Here is a 26,350-nt window from a genome sequence, read left to right as displayed (position 1 = left end):
CGTTCGTTATAATGAATGAACCCGTATTGATACATTATTGTGAACTGAAGTCCATGCTTTCTTACGATTCAGGCTGTCTTCGTTTTTTATGACCCTGGTAGTTTTGAGGAGCGCTGGTAGGTACATTGTCGGATGTCCCTCAATTAGGGTCTTTCGATGTTTTTCTCGTGGATAGATGGGGCTGTGGGTTTTTGGCGAGGAAGAGCACAGAGGTCAAGTGGCCATTTCCGTCTCATCGTGTCAAGGGTACATCCCGTGAACAGGACTTTTCACTGTGGATGTTGACGTGAGCACCTGGCGGAGGTGGTGCTGGTCAGGGTTCTCACCGCGAGGTCACCTCTTTCTAAACTGTGCTCCTTGGAAAGACGTGACCATGTGCAGCCACCCTGAAGAGCTGTGCTCTGGAATCTGCCAAATAATGACTCTTTGCTGGGAAGTCGGCAGCACAGAAATGTCACGGCTCAGGAAGAGAGGGGACATCATGAGCCCTGAGCGGCTAAAGCGAGCTGTTCCAGATGTGGGCCTGGCTCTGGCTTACCCAGATGCTACTAGTGGTCCCTTCTCTCTGCGTCCGCGTGGTGGAACTCCCCAGCGGTCGACACCAGCCCTGATCTTGCTGTTGGGCTTTGTCCCAGGTGACAGGCTGTTGATGGTGCTTGTGAGGCATTCTCCTTGGCTCTGGGCATGAGCTTGGTAAAAAGCGAGGAAGGAAAAGGACTGCCGACGGGACAGCCTTTGTCAGAACTTGGGGACAGTAGTTAGGGGCTTTGGGGGAAGTCAGATGCTCGTTTTGTGGAGCTTCAGCATGTAGCAGACATTGCTTAGCTTGTGTGCTACCCCTCTAACCCTAGCAGTGGGCACTTGTTCTACAGAGGAGGCCGCTTAGGCACAGAGAGGTGAAGGATTTTTCCCAAGAAAGCAGAGCTGGTAAATGGCAGAGCTGAAATGTGAAGCTGACAGCCCTGCTTCAGAGCCTGCATTCTAACTGCTGTGTGAGGGTCCCTCGTCCCCTCATGTCATGAGAGACACATGTGATGTTTGTTAGGTGCCTGGCACCATGGTGAGGTCAGAATTTAAAACGTGTACCGACAGAGTGACCTTGGGCAGGTTATGTAACCTCTCTGGACCTCTGTTTGTTCCTCTGTCAAATGGCTCAAATAATAGAACTTAACCTCAGGGGCCGGCCCGGTGGCTCAGCGGTTAAGTGCACACATTCCACTTTGGCGGCCCTGGGTTCGCTGGTTCAGATCCTGGGTGCAGACGTGGCACCGCTTGGCAAGCCATGCTGTGGTAGGCGTCCCACATATAAAGTAGAGGAAGATGGGCACAGATGTTAGCTCAAGGCCAGTCTTCCTCAGCAAAAAGAGGAGGATTGGCAGCAGTTAGCTCAGGGCTAATCTTCCTCAAAAAAAAAAAAAAAAAAGAACTTAACCCCAGAGGACTGCTTGCCTTGAATGGGATAATCCATTTAAATCAATTAACACAGGGTGTGATTCATTACCGGCGTTCTATTAACCTCTTGATCTTGTTAATAGAGGTGCTCCATGAGTGTGAGCCATTATTCATTTACTCATCCAGCTAACTATCGAGCGCCTGTTGTGTTAGATCCTGGATATAATAGGAAATAAGACTCAGCCCCTGCCCTCGCTAACTCGGGGCCTCTAACTGTGCCTCTGCTTTCTCTTGTCTGATGGCATTGACTGGTACCTCCAGTAGCATGTGACACAGTCGTGGGCATGGTGGGCATCCTTGCCTCGTTCCTGACCCCAGCAGGAGCACCTCTGGTATTACCTTTAGGATTGGCATGTACGTATCTAATTATGTTAAGGCGGTATCCATCCATTCCTGTTTTCTTGAGAGTTTTGATTAGAAATGGGAGTTGAGTTACATCATAGACTTTTTAGCATCTCTGGGAAAATAGGATTTTATTCCTCTTAGATCTATTAATATGTTGACTCATGTTAACGGGTTCCCTAGTATTGAAGCATACACGGTATAGACCCCACTTGGTCACTGTGTATTGTTTTCTTATGGTGGCATCTGTTTGACAATTTTATTTAGGATTTCTTTTAGCAGTGTCATGAGTGCTATTTGTCTCTCGCATCCCTTTTGTGTGCTGTTAGGGTTAGGTTTCTTTCCTTTTCTATGTTCCGGAACAGTTTACGTGTTGTTGGGACTATCTGGTTTCTAAAGTTGTGATAAAGTTCCCCTGTGAAGCCATCTGGACCTGGTGCCTTTTTATGGGTTTGTTCTTGATGGCTTTCTCTATTGTGTCCATGGGAATCCGTCTGTGTACACTTTCTATTTCTCCTGGAGTCAGTTTTTGTAAACTATATCTTTCTAAGAAATTATCCATTTTATCTGTCTAGATATTCAAATTTATTTGCTTATAGCATGCAAAGTAGACTCTAATTTTCTTCTAGTGAGAGAGAAGCTGAGTCCACAGTAACAGAAGGAGTGAGGGCAGGCTGTGGGCATCCTGACCAGGGTTACCGACCCCACCTTGGAGGGTAGAGGGGTGCTGGCTGCCAGCAGGCGGTTCAGAAGTTTAATGCCTTTGTGCAGGCTTGTGACTTCAATGAATTTTTACTTCTCCCAACTTGTAATACATTGGGAGAGGTGGGTGGGAACTGGGAATCCCTGGTCACCTCTGGAGGTGCCCGATCTCCTCTGGGCTGTGTTGGGGACTGACGTGTTGGGATGTGCACTTCTGGTCTCTGCAGGAGGGTTGGCACATTCCTCCTTCAGCTCCTCGGAAGCTCACGCATGTGGCGCCAACTCTGAACTTTGAGAAAGGGAAACAGGCTCCTAGTCATTGCTTGTAGAGTCTGTTCTGGTGATCCTTAAACTTTTGGGGTCACAGCCCTTTGAAAAGCTGATGAAAGCCACAGATCCCATACGGACACACACTACAGGAGCACATGTGCACGCATGAGCACACTGCATGTGTGTATCCACCCACTCACTCCCCATCCCGTCATGCACCCCCCAGGGCCCCCACGTGCCTTTTATACCGTTTTTCAGGTGGAGTCTCAGACCCTGCTGTGGCCATTCCCTAATGCCACCTGCACTTCAGCTCAGGAACACCTGCTCTAACCCATTCATAGGGTCCATTAAAGTCTCATTCTTTCAGCAAACGCTCCCTGAATGCTGGTTTTGTGCCAGGCTCTGTGGGGGTATAGAGATGAATTCGATGTGGTCCTGCCCCTGCCTGATCCCCAGGCCAATATGGGACACAGCCTGGTTAACAAATAGGGGACAAACGAGGTGCTGGGGTATAGTATCATGGGGTTTTTTTTTTTTGGTGCTTACTAAAAATAGAGTTCTACCCTAAGCAAGCAGGTTCACTGAACACATGTGACATTCAGAGACACTGCCGTCTGTGTCGAGTTAAGGACAGGCCTTAATAAGCCGGCTTTGCACAAATAGTGTCTCCAGGTGCAGCTGGAAGGGTGAAATGAGGGCTGGAACTGAGCGGTGGCCTTGTCGGGGAGGCCAAGAAAATAAGGAGAAAGATGCCTTAATTATTCCTCGCTATTGAACATGTCATCCCAGCGTAAAGGCCCCCTGGTCTTTGGTGGCCTTAGGCTTTGATCGAGGGGAAGGCTCTTAAAACCCGAAAGTGGTGTTGTTTGGCTTGGCTCCCAAGGATCTGCAGCCCTCTGAGGTGATGGGGTTGAATGAATTTTGATTCAGCGTCTGTAGCCGGTAGTTTTCAGTCGTGGATGCACGTAAGAATCTTCCAGCTGCACCCCGGCCCCACGAAGTCAGGCTCTTCAGGGGTCAGTTAACTCTGCCGAGAGCCTTGCAGGGCGGGCTTTGAGCCCAGGCAGCTGGGGTCCCGAGGCCCCGCCTCCAGTGCCACAACTTACAGCCAGAATATCGCCAGCCAGAGCAGCAGGACCCCAGATGGAGCTGCTGAGCCCAGCGTTGATGGGTCCCGGGTGTGGTAGCGTGGGGGGCATTCATCCCTTATATTTGATATTTATGTGATTATCAATTGTGTGTTTACTACCATCCAAATGGGATGATACTCGTAATAAACATGCAGCAAGAATAAAAAATAGAAAAGGACAGGACATAAATGGGAGTTCTGCTCTTTTTATATTTCCTCCTACATCGCAGTGGATTGTCGTGCGTGCCTCCTGGGGCACACGTTCCTCCAGCTCTGGAGGCCATTGGCTCGGCAGTGAGAGAGCGCCAGGTCTGAAATCAGAGAGTCATGGCTTGAAATTCTGACCAGTGGCCTCCTACCTGTGTGACCAGAGCCAAACAAAGGTACCAGGCACCAGCAGGCACACAATAAATAATAGCCAAATAAATGGATGAAAAGTTGCATAATTCTTTACACGTGGGTTGCCTAAGGGCACGTGATTTTATTCTCTGGGCTTGTGTTTTCTCGTCGGTGCGTGGAGATGGGGATGCCAGTGCTCACCTGCTCAGGCTGATGTGAGGTTTCCAGGAGGCACTGTGTCTAGAGTGCAAGCAGCCGCTGTGTGTGAATGTTGGGTGGCAGTGGCGGTGGCTGTGGCGGTGGGCTCTCAGAAATCTGGCTCTCCTGACTTCTGGAGAGCATTAGCTCCTTAGAGGAGAGGGTCTTTGCTTTGGCCTTTGATGAATCCTGAGCCTTAAGAGAAGATGGGCCAGGACTGAAGAGTCTGGTCCTTGGAAAGGAGCCACCAGCTGTTGGGCTGCAGTCGGCGCTGTGGCAAGTTATCTAACTTACACACGTTCCGTTCTGACTTTAAAAACCCATCTGGCCGCTGCCTCAGCCCCAGAGCGTGGCTGGCTGCAGAAGCTTTCTCGGTTGTGCAATCTCCAGGGCTGGGAGGCTCCCCTGTGGCTGCCTCTCTTGGGAACGTGGGGCCTCCCCAAGTGTCCTGTCCCAGCCCCATGGGACCCCCTGAACCAGGGCCAGGAAGGAGTAGCCGTGGAAAGTGCAGTGTGATGGATGCCCTGTGGCTTCCCCCACAAAGGGACTTCCTCCTCCCTCCCTCCCCAGCACCGGAAATAGCTGCGGCCTCCACAGAGCTCTGGCCAAACTTGGCGTCCCTGGGCTGGTGTGAGGTTCGGTTTTTGCTGATCGCTCCCAAACTGAGCTCAGAGGGGAAGGCAAGGCGCTGGGGCTCCTCCTGGGACGGGGCTGCGGCTGTCTGCTTCCTCACCCGGAGCAGAGCCCAACAATCTTCCCCCAAAGCAAGAGGAACTGCCTTTGTCTTTCTCCTGAACTTTTATCGTGAACTTTTTCCAAAATATGGAAATGTAGACATAATGGTATAATTAACTCCCACGTTCCCATCACCCAGCTTCACCAGTTATCAACATAAGGCCAGTCTTGTGTCATCCTTCCCCCAGCATCGTCTCGACATCCCCACCCCTGATTACTTTGATTCGAGTTCCAGATGGCATAATATTTTATTAATAAATAGATTATATATAGCTCCCAAAGATAAGGACTCTTATTTTCTTGAGAAAAATCAAATACCATGATCAAACCTAAACAAACCCCCAATCATTACTTAATTTCAAATCTCCAGTGTCCAGATTCTCTGCTTGTCTCCCAAGTGTCCTTTTACAGTTATTTGTTTGAACCAAGATCCAGAGAAGATCCTCCCATTGTATTTGGTTGACACGGCCATTACCTCTCTTTATTCTGTGAAAGCCCTGGTCAGTCTGTGTGCTTGCCACTTATTTGTCGAAGAAACACGGTCATTTTTCCTGTGCGAGCCTTCACATTCTGGATTTTGCCAGCTGCATCCTTGTGGTGTCTTTTAACATGTTCCTCTGTCCACCGTATTTCCTGTAAACTTGCATTTACATCTAAAGCCCCGTGCCTCGGACTTTTAATGCTTTATTTCCCTGCAAAAGAAATACATCAAAGACAGATTGTAAGCTACAAGCAGAGACTGCTTTTCCTGAATTGTCGTGTGGGACCCTCCCTTCCTCCTAATCTGAGGTTTGGGGAAAGAGCATTTTCTCAGCTGGGCTTGTTTTGATTAATAACATGCATTTCTAAAAGCTAGCCCTCCCCATGGGAATTTTAATTGAGCCATGCCCAGGTGAGCTTTCTGAAGGGAAGAAAGTGGCTGCAGAGCTCAGGGTTTATAAAGGTTCTTATCAAAACAGACCTGCTTGAGCATGCCTGAGAAAGGAGGAATGTGAAACGAAGAGAAAAAAACCTTTTAGTCTGAAGCGCCTGCAAAGGTTATTGTAAAGACTACAGAAAGCGGCTGCTTACCTCTGTGATCCTAGGAAGGTGGGCTGCAGGTCTGAAATCCACAGCAGGTGACATCACCTCTGTTGCCATGGAGAAAGGAGGAATGTCATTAATGACCGGGGTTGGCAGGGGACGTTGATTAAGTGTGCCCGCCCCCGGGAACGTGGCACCGAAATGAAACTCCTGGGGAAAAGTGTAAATAAAGAACCCGTCAGTCAGTAAGGTATTCATTCTAAATCTCTGCCCCCAGCCGAGGGTTACACGGGCCCCACTGTCTTCAAGGCGAAGTTTCCACTTGGATTTCAACTTGGCTGAAAGGAAGGTGGGCATCAGCTTTTTTTTTTTTTTTTTCCTTTTTCTCCCCAAAGCCCCCCAGTACATAGTTGTATATTCTTCGTTGTGGGTCCTTCTAGTTGTGGTATGCGGGACGCTGCCTCAGTGTGGTCCGACGAGCAGTGCCATGTCCGCGCCCAGGATTCGAACTGACGAAACACTGGGCCGCTTGCAGCGGAGCGCGCGAACTTAACCACTCGGCCACGGGGCCAGCCCCAGGTGGGCATCAGCTTTAAAGGCTGCCCCGGCTTGTGGGCCTCGAGAAGGGCGCAGCCCTTTGAGGTGCTGGCGTGAGGGTGAGGGGTCTGCTAATTCGGTTAGAGGACGTGAAAAGGGAAGCTGACTGTGCCCCAACCCATGTCCCCTTGTGGGGGCCTTTGACAGACAGATGGGTTTAGCCATGGGGAGCCCTGTTTCTGAGGGTGGGTTATCTGAAGTCTATTTCTGGTTAATTCTTCCGACCAGATCTTTCCTTCTCCTTTTGGTGAGGAAGCTGCCCAAATCCTGTTCTGTGGCAGGCATGGTAGGGCAAGCGTGGAGGAGCTCTCTTCCGGTAGAAATGGACCTCTGGGAATGACAAGTTTAATCTCAAATGACCATCTTTTTTAAAATGGAGGCAGTACAGCAAGGCGATTGTAATCATACAATGGAATACTACACAGGGATGAAAAAGAAACTGGCTGCGTACGACATGGATGAAGCTCAGGCTTAATGTTGAGCGAAAGACGTGACACGTGCATTCTGTATGCTTTTATTTATATGGTGTTCAAAAGCAGGCGAGCCCAGTCTGTGGTGAGAGAAGCCAGGCTAGTGGGTCCCCTGAGTGAGAGTTACTGGCTGGATGGGGCCCAAGGGGACCCTCTGGCGGGGTGGAAATGTTCTCTATCTGGAGTGGTGGACACATGGATGCAAACATATGTAAAAAGGCATGGGATATACGTTTAATGTTTGTGCATTTTACTGCATTTCAGTGATGCCTCAATTTGAGTCCCAGCCCTGCCCCTGACTGTTTTTCTGACATTGGGTGCATCCCTGCACCCCCGAGCCTCAGTTTCCCCATCTGTAACACAGAGGTGTTGATGGCACCTATCTCGCAGGTTGTTGTAAGCTGCAGAGAGGCAGACAGTAGGTGGGAAGGCTTGTACACGAACATGAGCTGCTCGAATGAATAAAAGTAGGGAGGTCTCTGGATTTCTCAGTGGCTAGGGGCCCGCTTGGAATGGCTTGAAGCCAGAAAGAGGTGGTTCCTTCCATCCCAATTTGAGGATGGAGAGGAGGCCTCACGTCTGCCAGATGCCTGGGCCCTGCCGCCCCATTTCGAAAAGCTGAACTCGATGCATGCCCGTTGTAGATTCCATCCATTTCTCTACCCCTCTCCAAAAGGAGGACGTGTCAGCGTGTGGGTGCATGTGTTTTTGCAAACAGCCATGCCAGCAGCCAGTCTGTGAGGCTTATTGCTTCCAAATTGTCCCCAGTCCTGTGTCCCGGGCACCTGGCCCCGTGGCAGGCTGCCTGGGAAGCAGGAGCGAGCCCTTCTTTCGGCCCGTCTGGTGAAGGCAGACAGCTGTCTTCGTGAGGGCGAGGTCAGCACAGAGCATAGCGTTCAAGGTGGCTTTTTCCAGTGGTTCCACATGGACGAGACGGGGTGGGAAACTGCCTCCCGTCCCCTTCTGGCATTTCTGGACCTGACTTATCTGGATGGAATTTCTCACCTTTCAGCCTTGTGTCTGCGTGTGTCATCTCTGGGTGACGGGTGCGACAACCTGATTCTCTGTCGTTATTAATACACACAATTGATTGATCGGGAGTCTGGTTACTGTTCTGCGTGCGTGCGTGGGGGTGCAGTAGGGACACGGGGGCGCTTTGGAAAGTTTTCTGAGTGTTTATTGCTTGAAGGCAACTGTAGCTTTTCAGAGGAGCTCTTTCCTAGACGGTGCAGGCCGCCAGATGAAAAATCCATCCGCCTTCTTGCTCCTCTTGGCGATTTCTTGCAGCCCCCAACGCGCAGGAAGTTACGAGAGAGGTCGTGCCGGGGGAGGCAGGCTTTGCTCCCTCCATGTTCTCCCCTCTCCTTCAGCTGCACATGTGCAGTGCCAGGCTGTGGCATCCTTAGCGTTGCCATGGCAACAGACTGTGATGTCTCAAACCTGGGGCCTGGGACTCGCAGCACCTCGGGGTGTGAGCTCATCCAGTGATGGGTCTGTCACCTCCGACGGGGACGGCCCGCAGCTCTGGGGCCCTGCTGCCAGCCTGAGGGGCTTCTGGCCTCGGGGCCACGCCCCAGCTCCTCTCCCCCAAGTTTTTTAAGCCTGAGAGCCCCGGTTCGTGTTGTCCCCGCCTTCTCCCCCAAAAGGACAGACGCCTCCTGTGGGTTCCCTAGCTGGGTTTCTATTTCGGTCATTCTATTCTGCTTCCTGAAAATTCCACCCGCCCGTAGTTCTAGGCGGAGAAGATGTTCTCTTGCTGTTCCTTTTTTCAAAAGCGATCTGTTGGCTGGCGGATTGGCACTGAACGGCTGCCTCAGACTTGGCTGTGTGTCCCTGAGGGTGAGCAACAGGCCCACAAGAGGCTCCAGGCGGAGAGGCGCTGGCAGAGACCACCGTGTGGCCTGACTGTGATTTTTAAAATAATCATTGACTCAATCCTGGGGCAAATGGAGGGACTGTGAATATTCCAGAAGAAAGGAATCAGTGTCTTTAGTTGTCAGGGGCAACCTGCCTCCTGGTGGGGACCCCAGAGAAGTTCCTATTCTGGGGACACTTCATTTCCCTGTGTTGCGGGTTAAGGTGCCACCATCCAGGATATAGCCCCTTTCATGAGAAGCAGGGTAGAGTAATGGTTACCGGGGTACAGGAGCTAGACTGCCTGAGGCCGAATCCCGGCCCTGCCACTTAGAAGCTGTGTGACCTTGGGCAAATGAGTCAGCCTCTCTGAGCCTCATTTTCCCCAATTGTAAAATGAGGAAACTGTGTCACTTGCTTCATGGGGTTCTTGTGAGACAAACATGAATATATGTTAGATGCACACACAGTGGCTCTCGGTATAAAGTAAACGGTATAGACATGTTAGCTATTGTCATTTTTGTTATGGCAAGTAGCTTGATGAGTCACTAACACTTTAGTAAGATTTAGTTGATCAGCTAAATCCCCAGGTAACCCAGGGGAGAGAGTCCAAAGCATGGAATGGAGGGGGCATTGGAGGCGTTCTTTACCTCCTCCCCATATTTTCTGAAGGCTGGCAGAAGAAGAGAAATCCCCAATCGCTGACCAGTCTATTTTATTTTTATAAAAGTTTCTTCCCTGTTTCCTTGTTTAATGCTGTCGAAGGCCCTGGGGACTAGAGTGCGTCACGCTTTCAGGTTGCTGTGAGATAAAGCGGTGAGAGCAGAGAAGGGAACAACTCTCACTTAAAGGGTCGTTCTTGCCGTAACGACAGAACACTGACAGGCCCGTTTGTTGAGCGATTATTCCATGTGTTTTGGGCTTCATGGGCATTGGGGGGACTGTCAGGCTGGTGCTGTCACCCACCTCCTCACGGTGTTATATGCGAGCCCTCGGAGGTCCCCTAGGGCACACGGCAGTGGAGCTGGGGTCCCCTAACACTGAGTGTTGACCGGGACCAGGATCCCAGGGCAGACGCCTTGCTGACGTGGGGCTGGAGCGGCCTCCGCGGGACTCTTGTCCCGTAGTTTCTGAGGTGGCCAGAGATGTCCCCAAACACTCACGGGCCGGGATGTCGGGTGAGCCCTGGGGACTTTGAAAGGGAGGCTCGTGATCATTAGGACTCTCAGGTGTCTCTGGCAGAAACGCTCCCCACGGGGCTGGCGGAGTGACGTCCCCTTCCAAATCGTTTGAGGGCTGGGCGTGACTTGCACCCGGATGCTTCCAGCGCTCTCGGGGCCTCGGCGCTGCAGGCCGGGTGCGGGGCGTGGAGCCCGACCCCCACAGCAGGGCATCTCGGCCGGGCGCAATGCTGCGGCGACGCCTGGAGGCACTTTTGGTTGTCACGGCCGGGAGAGGGGCTGAGGTGCTCCTGGCATCCAGTGGGTAGAGGCCAGGGATGCTGCTAAACACCCAGCAGCCCCCACAACGAAGGACCATCTCGGCCCAGTGTTAGTAGTCCTGAAGTTGAGAGTCCCTGGCCTCGGGTTGGTGGTGCTCTCAGGTCCGGTGGGTTCAAGCCGCGGGACCTCGGGCAAGTTAATTCACCTCTTTGTGTCTCCGTTTCTCATCTGTTAAAGTGAAATAAACAGTGCCCACCTCGTCGGTTGTCGTGAAGATTAAATAATTTACTACATGTCACATGCTTGCAACAGCCTTGGCTTGCAAGTTCTCAGTAATCGTTAGCTGCTTTTGCTGTTTTTATCACTATGATTATTAGTGGCTTATGATCCCTCGCTGCCTTTCAGAAAGCTCACAGTCTAGTGGGGAGACGGACACGTGAATCTGTAAGTGACAGACTTTATGACATGGCTCTGTAAGTTCTGAGAACACAGAAGAAGAGCTGCCTGATCCAGCCTAGGGAATCAAGGAGGGCCTCCAGGAGGAGGTGGCCCAAGTGAAATCCTGATGGACAAATAGTGGCTTGCTAGAAGCGAGGACGGGGATACAGCAGGGAGTTCTGGGCAAGGGGAAGAGCATGTGCAGGGGCACAGAGGCCCTAGAGTATCAACCTCCGAATCCCCCATCCCTGCTTCCCCCTTCTTCCTCTCCTTGACCACGGACGCCTTGAGTGTGGGCCACACACCTCCCACGGCAGCTGAGATGGTTTTATGTGGCCCTCCGATGAGTACATTGTGGATAGTGAGCACCGTCTCCTTCTCAGGGCGACTTCTCTTTGAACTAGTCCGAAGGGGTGAGTCTCCGTGAGGTGCTAACGTGTCTGTAACGCCTTTCCGTCTGCCACTTACCACCCCCAGCCCACCGCGGCCTCCAGCCTTAAAAAAGGTAGACTTTCTGGGGTTGTGGAAATGTTCAACACCTTGATGGTGGTGGTCGTTACAAGGATGTATAGCATTTGGCAAAACTCATCAAACTCGACACTGACAATCTGTGTATATAAGTTATACCTTAAGAAAAGAAATACCTTAATAAAAAAAAGGGCATTGAGAGAGATGCAAGAGGAGGCCTCGGGCTCAGAGCCGTGGGCCTGCCAGAGTGTCTGACTTGAATTCAGTAACTTTTATTTTTATTGTATTTTTACCCTACCTTCTATTTGTGGAGGTGACACCGATTTTCCATTTGCAGCCGTGGTATAAAGTTTCCTTTTAAAATAAAAAACTATTAAAGTAATATGTGACTGAAATATTAAGTAAATAATATTTACTGGTGGTACATGGATATAGCAAAGATCATGCAAGTGGTAAAAGAAGCAAGATTTTTGGAAACGCTTCTGAGAAGATTTGGCGGTTCTGAGATGGAACCAGCCTTGCCCGGTGCTGTGTGGGCCTGGCGCGATGACGGCAGAGGGGCTGTCTGTGCGGGTGGCCCGTTGTGTAAGGAGAACCAGCAAAGAACCTCGCGACGTAAGGAAACGTTCTCCTGACGAGCCGTTTGTCTGTGAGATTTGCTGTCAAACCACCAGAGGACTGAGAATTGGATAATTAGAAATCACCTTCATATTCCCTGCTTGCTATTAAACTTTCTGAATCTTGGGGAGGAAAAGAAGAAGAGAAACTCGGCTGCAAGGATTAATTAAAACCAGTGTAAATGCTTTAAATGCTTTTGCTGAGCATACTGGACTTTTTGCTTTTAAATGCTGCCAGGGAGTGTGAGCGATGTGTGTTTTCACAATTTCACATGGTTTCTGTGACTCTTCACGTCAGCCCTGAGGGGGTGTTTCTGATAAGATGTAACGCAGTTTTTCTGATAAGGCCGGAATTTTTGCTAAGAGACTTCTTGTGTCTTGTTTTGCTGGTTGGCCGGGCTGTGGGTTATCAGAACGTTGTCGGACATGGATTTGACATTGAGTTCTTCCTAGATTAAAAATCTATGCTCTCTTACCTGCCTTAGGAAGGAGTGTGTAATATGTGTGTGTGTGTGTTTGCACACACAAATATAAGCTTGTGTTGAACTGCAACTTTGCAAGAACTCGGATCCCACAGACTCTGGCTGGAAAAATCAAAGGCGTTCACAGCCAGAAGTGACTGAGCAGAGCGATCTGGTTTAACCCCGTCCCTTGTAAACGAGAAAGCCGAGACCTAGAGTGGGTGGGGACTTTTCTAAGGTCACACCTAGGTGGTGGCAGAGTGGGACTAGATCTCAATTTCCTGCTTCCGAAACCAGGGTGTCATTATTATATATGATGTTATGTCACCCCCCCCGCAACACCTTTAAAATAAAATTTAAAAATGTTTCTTTTGAGAATTAGGTTTCTTTTCTGAATGTAATACAGAAAGCAGGGTCTGCTTTCTGCTATGCCCCTGCCCCCTAATTACTTAGCTCCCCTCCCTGGAACGAGTCACCGTTACCTGTAACTTCCAGAGAAAGCCTCTGCGCCGTCAGCTGTGTGTGTGTGCATTCTCTCACCCTCCGTTTTCATACTGTGCATACTGTATGCATCTTGCTTTTTTCCTTAAACACTATGTCTTGTGGCTGTTCCACACCAACGCTGAAAGAACTTTTTCAACTCTGTTTATAGCTGCATTGTATCTCACGGTATGAATGAACTAGAATTTAACCCATCCCCAATTGATGGACATTCGATTGCTTTCAGTCTTTTGAGATTACGAACACAGCAGTACTAACTAATCTTATGCACACCTCATTTTGCACATATGAGAGTAAATCTGCAGGATAAATTTCTAAGAGCGACATTGCTTGGGTCCAAGGGTATGTGTGTCTGGAATTCTATAGGTGTTACCCAATGACCCTCTCTTGAGCTCACATCTTTGTACCTTTTGGTTTGGATGTTAGCATCTTTGAGTAGTAATTTAAATATTTCACATAGACTGTTCTGAACTCGCTTTATTTATCCATTCAGTCAGCCAACAGTTATTTCTCTCTGAGGGCCTGCTTTGTGGCAGGTCCTGTCCAGGTGCTAGGAACACAGTGGGGAGTGACAGTGTCCTCATGGAAATTTGCGATTGGTAGGGGTGGGCCTGGCGGCTGGGGGAGAGGCAGACAATGAACAGATAACTTCAAAGTACTTGATTGGAATAGTGAGAAGTGCACGGAGTAGAGCAGAGGAGTGTGAGTGGGGTCTGACCTAGTCAAGGAGGTCAGGAACCTTTCCTGAGCACAGGACACTTTTGCTGGATAGATTAAGTGGCTTTAGTTATGTAGAGAAGGGGCCCAGGTCTGGGTAGGGGGAGGAGCTGTTGAGGAAGAGGAAACAGTAAGTGCAAAGGTCCTGAGGCAGAAAGGAGCTAGGTGCTTTCTAAGAACAGAAAGACAGCCAGTTTGGCTGGAGTCCAGAGAGAGAGATGCGAGAGTGGAGAGGCGAAGCTGGAGGGGCAGGTGGGGCCCAGCCAGGCCGGCCTAGTTGTGGTTATCTTTATCCTAAGAGCTGTGGGAAGCTGTTTCTGGGCTCTCACCTGGTCTGGGGCACCACCTGGACCCTATGAGAACGGCTCAGTTAAACCGGACAGCACTTACTCCAGGATGGTGCAGAAAGGGCACCAAGGGGCTGGGGATTACCACACAGCCACCTGGGCTCCCCAGGCCAGGGGCCGGTCACACGACTTTAGGAAGAGTTTCCATTTCTGGCTGGCAGGCCCTTGGACATGATTGTTTCCCATTTACTTGTTTGCTTAGTCACTCAACAAATGTTTATGGACGGACTTCAAGTACCTGTGCTGGGTGCTTGGCAAATAATGCCGAGCCACAGTAGACGTGGTTCCAACCCTGGTGGGGTGGAGCCTGGTGCGGGGGTCGCAAACTCCTATAAAGGGCCAGAGAGGAAATATTCTAGGCCTTGTGGGCCCTACGGTCTCTGTTGGAACTACTGACTCTGCTGTTCTAATGCAAAAGCAATCCACCGCCCAGATGTAATCAAACAGGAGTGGCTGTGTTCCAATAAACCTTTATTTACAAACGCAATCCGTGGGCCGCATCTGGCCGTGGGCTGTAGTTTGCCTGCCCCTGATCCAGTGGGATATGAGATCCCCTAAGTAGATGATATCTGATGCGATGTGAGCTGGTAACAGGTGTCGATGGAGAGAAGATGGCAGGGACAAGGGCGGAGAGTGACACTGGGGTGAGGATGGGGACCATCTTTTTGATGGGCCAGGCTGAGGAGCTGTCTGCTCGTCAGCACCTCGAGGGACTCAGGGAAGCAGCCGTGAGCATCTCCGGGGTAGGGTTTCCAGGCAGAGAGAACAACACACTCAAGAACTCGGAGGGAGGAGCGGCTCGAAGAACAGCAGAGATGTCAGGGTGCTGCTGCCAAGTCAGGCTGGGGAGAAGCGGGCGCAGGTGGGAGTGGCGAGGTGGGCCAGGGCCGGGGGCAAGGGTTAAGGACTTGAGAGCACATCGGGGAAGCCTTTAAAGTGAGTTCCACAGACGGACATTTCAAAAGGCTGCTGCGAGGAGAGCAGACCGTGGGGGTGAGAGTAGAAAGGGGGAGACCAGGGAGGAGGCGACTGCACCAGTCCAGGTGGGAGAGGACGGCAGCTGGGACCAGGCTGGTCGTCGCGGGGAGGGAGCCACGTGTGAATGTGGTTTAGTTGTGACGGTAAAGCCGTCAGGACTGGCTGATGGATTGGGCGTCAGAGATGACAGAGAGGAGTCAAGATGGACCCAAGTAACGACAGAGCGGGTGGAGGGGCCTCTTGAGCTGGGGGGCTTGAAGGAGTGGGGGCGGGGGTCGGGAAAGACTAGCCGGGTCCTTTCAAGGCGGCCGCAGAAGCCCGAGTTAGAGGGCCACCATTAATGAGAAAATCAGGTCCTTCTGCGTCCACTGCTTTCATGGTTTGGCAGACTCTGTGTAGCCATGGCACTGCCTTTTGGGGGCCAAGTAGCTCATCTGCGGGATTCCTAATCCTGCTCATTATGAGTCTTTGGGTGAGGCTCGTCCCCTCCATCGACCTCAGTTTCCTCATCTGTAAAATGGCACAAGATGAGACATGACTCAGAATTCCTGGTTCTAAATGAAGCCACTTCTTACACTTGGGGGTGAACATCTGGGGTTTGAACCTAGAGCTCCGCGGACGCCAGGGCAGCCGTCCCCCTCTGCATCGGGGCTGTATCACACGCGTACAGTGATGGGAGGGGCCTAGGTCAGTGTTTTTCAAACTCTGGGTCACGACCCACTGGTGGAACAGGAAATCTGTTTAATGAGTTGTGACCAGCTTTTAAACAAAACAACCCCAGAGGGGAGGGAATGTAAGAGTGGGGCATAGGCGGCAGGGGTGGGTATTGTTCTGTGAGGCTTTTGTTTCAGAGGCAAGTGAAAATGATGGTGTGAACTAGGTGGTGAGATGAATGCCTTTCTTCGAAGGGTTCCATTGAAACCAGAGTTTGGAAGCCGTTCGCCCAGCTCGGCGCCCGGGCCTGCGCCAGTGCCGCGCGGCTGGCCGAGCTGCGCTCAGGGCACCTGCACTAGGATCCGCTCGCTTTGATCTCTCTCTCCAAGGAATCTGGGCTGACACGGCCCCTTTCCTTCTAGTGAGGGAACGAGGTTTCAGTTTGGGGTTTGGCGAGGTGGGGATTTAAAAAAAAAAAATAAACGACAAGAGACAAGACCCAAGCTGGGATTGCTCTGCATGGAGACTTCTGTTTTAGAGGCTTAAAAAGACCCCCCCTCCCCCCTTCTCTTTCCAGAAGAACCGAATGCACATAAAGTCGCCAGCCCACCCTCCGGACTCGCATACCCCGATGATGTCCTGGACTATGGCCTCAAGCCATACAGCCCCCTCGCCAGTCTCTCTGGCGAGCCCCCCGGCCGATTCGGAGAGCCGGATAGGGGAGGGCCCCAGAACTTTCTGAGCCCGGCCAAGCCAGCGGGGGCCTCGGGCCTGAGCCCTCGGATCGAGATCACTCCGTCCCATGAACTGATGCAGGCAGGGGGGCCCCTCCGCGGGAGAGACACTGGCCTGCTGGTGGAGCAGCCGGCCCTGCCGGGGGTGGCCGCCAGCCCGAGGGTCACCCTGCCCGTGCCTGGCTTCGAGGGCTACCGCGAGCCCCTCTGCTTGAGCCCCGCTAGCAGCGGCTCCTCTGCCAGCTTCATTTCCGACACCTTCTCCCCCTACACCTCGCCCTGCGTCTCGCCCAATAACGGCGGGCCCGACGACCTGTGTCCGCAGTTTCAAAACATCCCTGCTCATTATTCCCCCAGAACCTCGCCAATAATGTCACCTCGAACCAGCCTCGCTGAGGACAGCTGCCTGGGCCGCCACTCGCCCGTGCCCCGTCCAGCCTCCCGCTCCTCGTCGCCTGGTGCCAAGCGGAGGCATTCGTGCGCCGGGCCCTTGGTTGCCCCACTGCCCGGAGCCTCACCCCAGCGCTCCCGGAGCCCCTCGCCGCAGCCCCGGGACGACGGCGCCCCCGCTGGGTACCCCCCCACGGCTGGCTCTGCCGTCCTCATGGATGCCCTGAACAGCCTCGCCGCGGACTCGCCTTGTGGGATCCCCCCCAAGATGTGGAAGACCAGCCCCGACCCGTCGCCGGTGTCTGCCGCCCCCTCCAAGGCCGGCCTGGCCCGCCACATCTACCCGGCCGTGGAGTTCCTGGGGCCGTGCGAGCAGGAGGAGAGGAGGAACTCGGCACCCGAGTCCATCTTGCTGGTGCCTCCGACTTGGCCCAAGCAGCTGGTGCCCGCTCTTCCCATCTGCAGGTGAGTCGGACTTTGAAAGCGGTTTATCCGGCGGTTTAGTTTAAGAGAAGCTTTGCTGCTGATGAGCATGGGGTTTAGAGTTGGCCAGACCGGAGTTAAATCCTGGCTCGCCGTTTACTGGCTGTGGGAGCTTGAGAGGGAAGTGACTTCTCTGAGCTGCAGTTTCCCCATCTGTAAAATGGGTTTACGTGTGCCCAGCTTCCTGGGCGGCTGTGATGAGGATGCAGTCAGAGAGGGCAGGCGATGGCTCATCTGGCACCTGCCTCATTCATCCATTCAACAAGTATTTACCAAACACCTACTATGTGCCAGGCCCTGTTATAGGTGCTGGGAGACAGTGGTGAACAAAATGGGCAAAAATATCTGCCTTCCTAGAGCTGATGCTCTAGTTAGCACAAAGCAAGCCTGAACACGTGGAATGTTCTCTCTTACTATAAGAGGAAGTGATGTGTGTTGGCCTCTGCCGTGTGCCTCAGTGCTGCAATCAGTGATACGGAGGCCCTAAAAAATAACTGTGTGAGCCGTGATCCTCAAGGAGATTAAAATCTTGGCAATCTGAAGAGCAGCCTGTGATAGCTGTGTGTAGGCTTTGGGGTTTCTTAGGACTGGATTCAGGTCCTGGCTCTGCCACTCACTGGCTGTGTGATCGTGGGCCTCTCTGGTGCTGCCATCAGGCTGTGCCCTTAACAGACATCACTAATCAACTGGGGCCTGCTTTCTCACTGATGCCTTGCCCAGGGCAGACATTGCTAATCAATCAGGACTCTCTTTCTCACTGAGCAGCTTACTGGGCCTTGGTTCATTTCTGTGAGATGAGGATAGTGATAGTATCTACCTCATGGTGTTTTTTTCCAGGATTAGGTGAGATGATATAGATCAAATTCTTGGCATAGAACCTGCACAGAATAAGAGCGCAAAAAAAGGGGCAGCTGTTATTATTATAGGGGAATCTTTTTGTTATTATAGAGGAAGCACTTTAGAAGGCGCTTCTTCATTGACAAGCCTTGTGCTAGGAGACTGAGCTCCCAACAGCTGTTAGAGTAATGATAGTGGCGGTAATTGTCACCAGCGTTTAAGGACGCTTGTTGTGTGCCAGGGACCATTCTAAGTACTCTGCATGTATTATTTCATTTAATTCTCACATAAACCTGGTTTGGTATTATTTTTATCTTCATTTTGATGGTAAGAAAGATGAGGCACACGGAGGTTAGGAGCGGATGGTATTCCGTCGTTCTTGATGAAGACTGAAGCCTCCTGCTAGTCCTATTATCCTATGGTGTTCAAAGCAGTGTTTGTTTTTAGCAAGTGGAAGCCTCTTTTTTTCAAATAAAATGTTGAATTGTATCCCAAAATAGGTAACAGCAAGGCTGACTGATTGATGTGGGGGAGAGGATGGCCAAGGATGCTGTCCACTGGGCCTCGCTTACCCCCACCTGGACCAAAAGGGACCGTAGAAAGCTTCCGGTCTTATTCATCCTCACAGCAGGTTCTGAGAGCACCCGCGCCGACGTAGGCCAGTCGGTGATCCTTAAAAAGGGAGTCTGGGTTTAACAGAGTTAAATCGATGCCTTTGTGCAGGGGCCGCTCCCAGCTGTGGACAGAATGTACAGTGATTTCAAAGGCCATTTGGCCACACAGTTCCGAGTTCTGTGCCTAAACACAGAGCCACCTTGGGAAACGCTGATCAAGACCAGCCCCTGGTGCAGGTTGAGAGCCCTGGGCTCAGAGAGGTGAGGTGACGTGCCTGTGAGCACCCAGCTATGAATGACTGAGCTGGCTGCCAGAATCCAGGATTCTTGACTCCTCATTCTTTCTGCTACAGCTAAATCTCCAAAATGTGATTTATTTAATGATTGAGGTTGGGGAGGAATATTAATATAAAATATGATCGTGATGCATTTATCTGAGACTTCAGTGTTTATAAAATCCTTCTGTCTCCATTCTGTGGCTTGGCGGGAAAGGTTCTGAATGTGTTAGAGCACTTTCGTCCCTAGCAAGTGCCAGTTCCCGCCAGCCAATGAGATATTTGCAAGAATGTTCTATAAGATTGAGAGGCTGGGGTATTCAGAGAAGTCTCATGATAGTATTTATCTCAGGGTGTGGAGTGGTGGGCTGGAATTCAAATGCAGAACTTCCGACTGGCTCTGGTGGTCGAATTCTTAAGACTGGATTTTAGTGGTCAAAGACTTATTCTGGAACCAAACAAAATTGGAAGTTGATACTTAGGGATATTGCATTGAATCATGTACTCACTAAAATTTTTGATACTTCCAAAGATATTGATACAGAGGAGAAGTGAGTTTTTTATGAGTCTTATTTTGCAAACTTAGAAATTTTAACTTGCATATATCAGGGGAATAAGGGTATTTAACACATGTGGCACCTTGGCTGCAGGCACAAGCTTGAAGGCATGTGGGTACTAAGTAACTAAGTAACTGGTGACTAAGGTAGAAATAAAGGCATCATGGACACCCTGAGACTTCAGGAGGCAGTCTGATCGGAAAGAGGAGATGCAGATTAGCTTGCATAGTCAGGATATAGTTTTAAGGTGGATTGTATGTTCCAGTTTGACTCTGGCATCGGTGGAGGCTGTGGGGGCGCTGCCCCCCTCCACTCTCCCCTTGGTACTGCTGTGATAGAGAAGGGATGGAACTGGCTTCATTGCCAATGCTTAACTAAATCCAGTTGATAATGTCAGCTTCTGGCAGCTCTGGGCTTAGTGGGAAAGAATATCCTGATTGGATGAATGATTTCTGCTGTGTGTGAAAAATCAGGGCATAGTGACACAAATCCATGCATTTGCAACTTCAAAGCTACTTTGAATATAAAGGGATTCTTTGGAATAAAGCTACTCATTCATTCATTCATTTATTCGTCCATCTACCCACCCATTGAACATTCACTGAGAACCTGTTAAATGTCAGACATTGCTCTAGAGTCGTTCCATCAGTGAGATATTTTCTTGGAGCTATTTTAAATAAATTAGTGAGATAAGAGACAGTGTGGAGAGGTGCGTGGAGCACTGAGTGGGGCTGTGAGTCGAGACGTAAGTTGGAGGCTTGGCTGTGTCTTGCTATGTGATCTTGGGAAAATGTCTTTATGTTCTCTGAGGCTCTGAAGGAATGGTCTAGATGGATGATCAAGACCTCAGTCAACTCATAAATAACTTAATTCTAACCATGTATCAAGTGCCTATTGTGTGTGCTGGGTAGGATTGAGACTGTAAATAAAATGAAACTGAGTGGCATGCCCTCAAAGATCTTACAACTTCAGACATAAAGGCATGTGTGTCCAATACCGCTAAGGTCAGATTGTCTATTTAGTACCTGTTTATTTGAAGTATATAGTATATTACAGGAAAAAAATAATTAGACCTAATATTTATTGAGCACTTATTGTGCTAAGCTCTTTCTATGATCTCAGTATCCTCATTTCACAGTTGAGGAAACTAAGGCTGAGGGAGATGGAGGCATCTGCTCAAAGACACCCAGGTAGTCAGAGATGCAGCTGGGACTTGAAGTTGGGTGTGTAACTCCAGTCACGCTCTTGACCTTTACTCTTCATTTAATTTTCGGGAGTCTGAGTGGTCTGGCTCATCCATACCAAAACCAGACACATTTCTGTGATTAGATGTTCTACACTTGACCCAAGAAGTTATGATTGTGACTGGAAATGGCCTCTCCCTCAAGTTGTCTTTTAATTGAGATCATCACACAGAGAAATAAGAGCTGAAACAACTCTCAGATGCCGTCTAGTCCACTTGCTATGTGTTTATAGGAGACTGAGGATCAGAAAGATGAGCTTGCTTGACTAAAGTCACATGGCAAGTTAGTAACCCATGTGTGACCCCTGATTTCCAGTTCACTGTTCCTTCTCCCACACTCACTCCTCTGGAAAAGGAAGACGTCCTGGCATAGGGATGTTTTTTAGAGATGGGAGGTGGTGGTCTTCAAAATTCCCAGAGGAAAAGAAGTCACAGCAGTTAGAAAGATGCTAGAACTAACATATAATGAAATTAGCTTCATAAATTGAGATGTCAGTCTTACTGTCTTCATCAAAGTGCAAGAGAAAGCAAAGCAGAAGAAAGAGAAAGAAAAAGATCTTTACTTTGTGAAGAGGCCCGTCTATCATGTCTGAGAAATAGGTGCCTTCCAACAGCCAGCCATTTATTTGTAGGCCCACTGGACATGATTTTCAGAAAAGGGGCCATTTACATTTATTGTACAGGTTGACTGGTTCTGATTTATTGTACACATGACTGATTCTGTTTCCTCCTTCAGCATCCCAGTGACCGCATCCCTTCCTCCACTTGAGTGGCCACTCTCCCACCAGTCAGGCTCCTATGAGCTTCGGATTGAAGTGCAGCCCAAGCCACACCACCGGGCCCACTACGAGACGGAAGGCAGCCGAGGGGCCGTCAAAGCTCCAACTGGCGGCCACCCTGTGGTTCAGGTATGCACTTGAATTCTCTTCCTCTGGTGTGCCTCATCTGTGGCTGGGTGATTCACTTCTGCTTAAGCCACTGCCTATTGCTTATTAGGTTGATGTATGTGTCTCAGCCTCCCACTCCTGTGAGGGATGGGAAATTTGGGATTGAGTGAGTATCAGAAGCTAAGCCAGCTACTCAGAACCCAGCCTGCCTGAGCTGGATAAGAACAGAGATGATATTCACGCTCAGGCTACTTCTTCCCTTCTCTTTCTGGTTGAGAAACTGCTAGAGTTTTGTCGAGGTTTGTGCATGATAGGTTTCTGAAGCCATTGTGTTGTGTTTAAATTTCAGATGAGAGTCCATTGAGGAAAATAAAAAAAATATGGAAAAGCAGGAAAAACTTAAAAGTATATATAGTCAAATTACCTAAAAGAACTATTCTTAGCATTTTGGTATATTTCCTATTGCCTTTTTTCTATTCACAAACACGGCAGTATCTGTTGCTGTACATTTATATACTTGATGTTATAGTAGTTTATACTTAGATTTTTATTCTTTTTACTTTACATTATGCCAAGAGTATTTTCTCCTGTTTTTTTCTTAATCGTTGTCTTTTATGTCTGTAGCTTTTGATTTAACCTTTAATAAGTAGGGAAGTGTTCTTTTTTCTCCAAAATAATTAGAGTTGAAATATTCTTTGTTTTTTTAAATGTGGTAACATTGGTTTATAACATTATATAAATTACAGGTGTACATCATATATTTCAATTCCTGTGTAGATTACATCATGTTCACCCCCTAAAGTCTAGTTACAATCCATCACCACACATGTGCCTAATCACCCCTTTGGCCTTCCGCCCTCCCCCCTTCCCCTCTGGTAACCACCAATCCAATCTCTGTCTCTACGTGTTTGTTTGTCCTTGTTTTTATCTTCTACTTATGAGTGAGATCATACAGTATTTGACTTTCTCCCTCTAACTTATTTCGCTTAGCATAATACCCTCAAGGTCCATTCATGTTGTCACAAATGGCTGGATTTCATGATTTCTTATGGATGAGTAGTACTCCATTGTGTATATATACCACATCTTCTTTATCCATTCGTCCCCTGATGGGCATCTAGGTTACTTCCAAGTCTGAATATTGTGAATGATGCTGCAATGAACATAGTGGGTGCATGTATCTTTACACATTCATGTTTTCATGTTCTTTGGATAAATACCCAGCAGTGGAATAGCTGGATCATAGGGTAAATCTATTCTTAATTTTCTGAGGAATCTCCATAGTGTTTTCCATAGGGGCTGCACCAGTTTGCACTCCCACCAGCAGTGTATGAGGGTTCCCTTCTCCCCACATCCTCTCCAACACGTGTTATTTCCTGTTGTTAATTATAGCCATTCTGACTGTAGTGAGGTGATATCTCATTGTAGTTTTGATCTGCATTTCCCTGATAGTTAATGATGTTGAGCATCTTTTCATGTGCCTGTAGGACATCTGTATATCTTCTTTGGAGAAATGCCTGTTCAGATCTTTTACCCATTTTTTAATTGGTTGTTAGTTTTTTTGTTGTTGAAATGTGTGGGTTCTTTATATATTTTGGATATTAACCCCTTGCGAGGTATATGGTTTGCAAATATCTTCTCCCAATTGTTAGAGTCCCTTTTCGTTTTATTGATGGTTTCCTTTGCTGTGCAGAAGCTTTTTAGTTTGATACAGTCCCATTTGTTTATTTTTTCTATTGTTTCCCTTGCCCAGTCAGACATGGTACTTGAAAATATGCTGCTCAGACTGATGTCAAAGAGCCTACTGCCTATGTCTTCTTCTAGAAGTTTCATGGTTTCAGGTCTCACATTCAAGTCTTTAATCCATTTTGAGTTGATTTTTGTGTGTAGTGTAAGATAACATTCTAGTTTCATTCTTTTGCATGTGGCTGTCCAGTTTTCCCAACACCATTTATTGAAGAGACTCTCCTTTCTCCATCGTATGGTCTTGGCTCCCTTGTCAAAAATTAGCTGTCCATGGATGGGTGGGTTTATCTCTGGGCTGTCGATTCTGTTCCATTGATCTATGTGTCTGGTTTTTGGCCAGTACCATGCTGTTATGGTTACTATGGCTTTGTAGGATATTTTGAAATTGGGGAGTGTGATACCTCCAGCTTTGTTCTTTTTTTCTCAGGGATCCTTTGGCTATTCGGGGTCTTTCATTGTTCCATATAAATTTTAGGATTCTTTGTTCTATTTCTGTGAAAAATGTTGGAACTTTGAGAGGGATTGTGTTGAATTTGTAGATTGCTTTAGGAAATATGGACATTTTAACAATGTTAATTCTTCCAATCCAAGAGCACAGAATATCTTTCCATTTCTTTGTGTCTTCTTCGATTTCTTTCAATAATGTTTTATAGTTTTCAGTGTACAGATCTTTCACTTCTTTGGTTAAGTTTATTCCTTGGTATTTTATTCTTTTTGTTGCAATTGTAAATGGGATTATATTCTTAATTTCTCTTTCTGTTACTTTGTTGTTAGTATATAGAAACGCAACCGATTTTTGTATGTTGATTTTGTATTCTGTGACTTGACTGTATACATTTATTGTTTCTATAATTTTTTTGGTGGATTATTTAGGGTTTTCTATATATAAAATCATGTCATCTGCAAATACTGACAGTTTCACTTCTTCCTTTCCAATGTGGATCCCTTTTATTTCTTTTTCTTGCCTGATTGCTCTGGCTAGGACTTCCAATACTATGTTAAATAAGAGTGGTGACAGTGGGCGTCCTTGTCTGGTTCCTGTTCTTGGAGGGATAGCTTTCAGTTTTTCTCCATTGAGAATAATATTAGCTGTGGGTTTGTAATATATGACCTTTATTATGTTGAGGTTCTTTCCTTCTTTACCCATTTTATTCAGAGTTTTTATCATGAATAGATACTGTATCTTGTCAAATGCTTTCTCTGTATTTATTGAGATGATCATGCGATTTTTATTCCTCATTTTGTTAATGTGGTGTATCACGTCAGTTGATTTGTCCATGTTGAAGCATCCCTGCATCCCTGGAATGAAACCCACTTGATTGTGATGTATGATCTTTTTCATGTATTGTTGTATTTGATTTGCTAGTATTTTGTTGAGGATTTTTGCATCAATGTTCATCAGTGATACTGGCCTGTAATTTTCTTTTTTTTGTGTTGTCCTTGTCTGGCTTTGGTATCAGGATAATGTTGGCTTCGTAGAAGGAGTTAGGAAGCTTCCTCTCCTTTTCAATTTTTTGGAAGAGTTTGAGAAGGATAGGTATTAAGTCTTCTTTGAATGTTTGGTAGAATTCACCAGGGAAGCCAGCTGGTCCTGGACTTTGGTTTTGGGAGGTTATGGATTACTGTTTTGATCTCCTTACTGGTGATTGGTCTATTCAAATTCTCTACTTCTTCTTGAATCAGTTTTGGAATGTTGTACAAGTCTAAGAATTTATCTATTTCTTCTAGATTATCCAATTTGTTGGCGTATAGCTTTCATAGTATTGTCTTATAATCTTTTGTATTTCTGAAGTGTCCATTGTAATTTCTCCTCTTTCATTTCTGATTTTATTTATTTGAGCTTTCTCTCTTTTTTTCTCAGTGAGTCTAGCTAAAGTTTTGTCAGTTTTGTTTATCTTTTTAAAGAACCAGCTCTTGCTTTCATTGATTTTTTTCTATTGTCTTTTTAGTCTCTATTTCATTTACTTCTGTTCTAATTTTTATTATTTCCTTCCTTCTACTGATTTGGGGCTTTGTTTGTTCTTCTTTTTCCAGATCTTTTAGGTGCAGTGTTAGATTTTTTATTTAAGATTTTTCTTGTTTGTTGAGGTAGGCCTTTATTGCTATAAACTTCCCTCTTAGAACCGCTTTTGCTGTATCCTATAAACTTTGGCATGTCATATTTTCATTTTCATTTGTCTCCGGTTATTTTTTGATTTCTCCTTTGATTTCATTGACCCAGTCATTGTTCAGTAGCAACATATGTCCTTAAGTGTATAGTCTGGCTAACCAGGCACTGCTGACTGGTGCCCACCAACCAACTGAATTAACTAGACCTTCAGTACATTTGAATTAAATTTTTTTTCTTGTATTTGCCTTAGAGTGGAAGCATTCTATGATGAGAATTCTATGATAACAATCTGATGCAGCGGGCATCAGAACGCTCTATAGTAGTTGTTAAAATGCAGGTTCTTGAGCATCTCCTGAAAGTACTTGATTACAACCTATATGACATGAGTAGAGTTCAGAGAGAAAACAAACCAACCACAAACCCCCAAATCTCCACAGGTGCTTTGGGCATGTACATCTGGTTCAGGACTTTGATGCTAAAACTACAAACTTATAAATCCTGGCAGTTGCTTTTTCTAAATCTGACATCACAGCCATCTTGGGATCTGTTTCTATTCATTGCTTCTTTTCATCAACCACGAGACATTTTCCTCTTTCTTTGCCTGTCTAGGAATTGTTGACTGTCTTCTGACATTGTGATGATAAGATGTTCTGGACATTGTAGAGACTCTGGATTTTGTTATCTTCCTCTAAATGCCGTTCAGTTCCTGGCCGATCACTTTGAACTTGAGTAGGTTGGAT

At 48.0% G+C, this 26,350-nt stretch overlaps 1 protein-coding gene across 7 annotated transcripts in view; it reads left to right on the top strand.

Moving 5' to 3' along the window:
* NFATC2 (nuclear factor of activated T cells 2) overlaps positions 1 to 26,350 on the top strand; it is a 158,389-nt gene that overhangs the window by 18,010 nt on the left and 114,029 nt on the right. For 4 of the 7 annotated variants that reach the window (XM_070589465.1, XM_070589463.1, XM_070589464.1 and 1 more), the window contains exons 2-3: positions 16,312 to 17,323; positions 21,604 to 21,775. In XM_070589465.1, coding sequence (XP_070445566.1) covers positions 16,312 to 17,323; positions 21,604 to 21,775 — 1,184 coding nt within the window. The remainder of the gene's footprint in view (positions 1 to 16,311; positions 17,324 to 21,603; positions 21,776 to 26,350) is intronic. The other 3 variants (XM_070589467.1, XM_070589468.1, XM_070589469.1) reach the window with 1 other exon arrangement.

This window comes from Equus przewalskii, chromosome 21, assembly GCF_037783145.1.
Source record: "Equus przewalskii isolate Varuska chromosome 21, EquPr2, whole genome shotgun sequence".
NCBI classification, from domain to species: domain Eukaryota; kingdom Metazoa; phylum Chordata; class Mammalia; order Perissodactyla; family Equidae; genus Equus; species Equus przewalskii.
The sequence above is the reverse complement of the archived record's forward strand: the minus strand, read 5'-3'. Positions and strand labels throughout refer to the sequence as shown.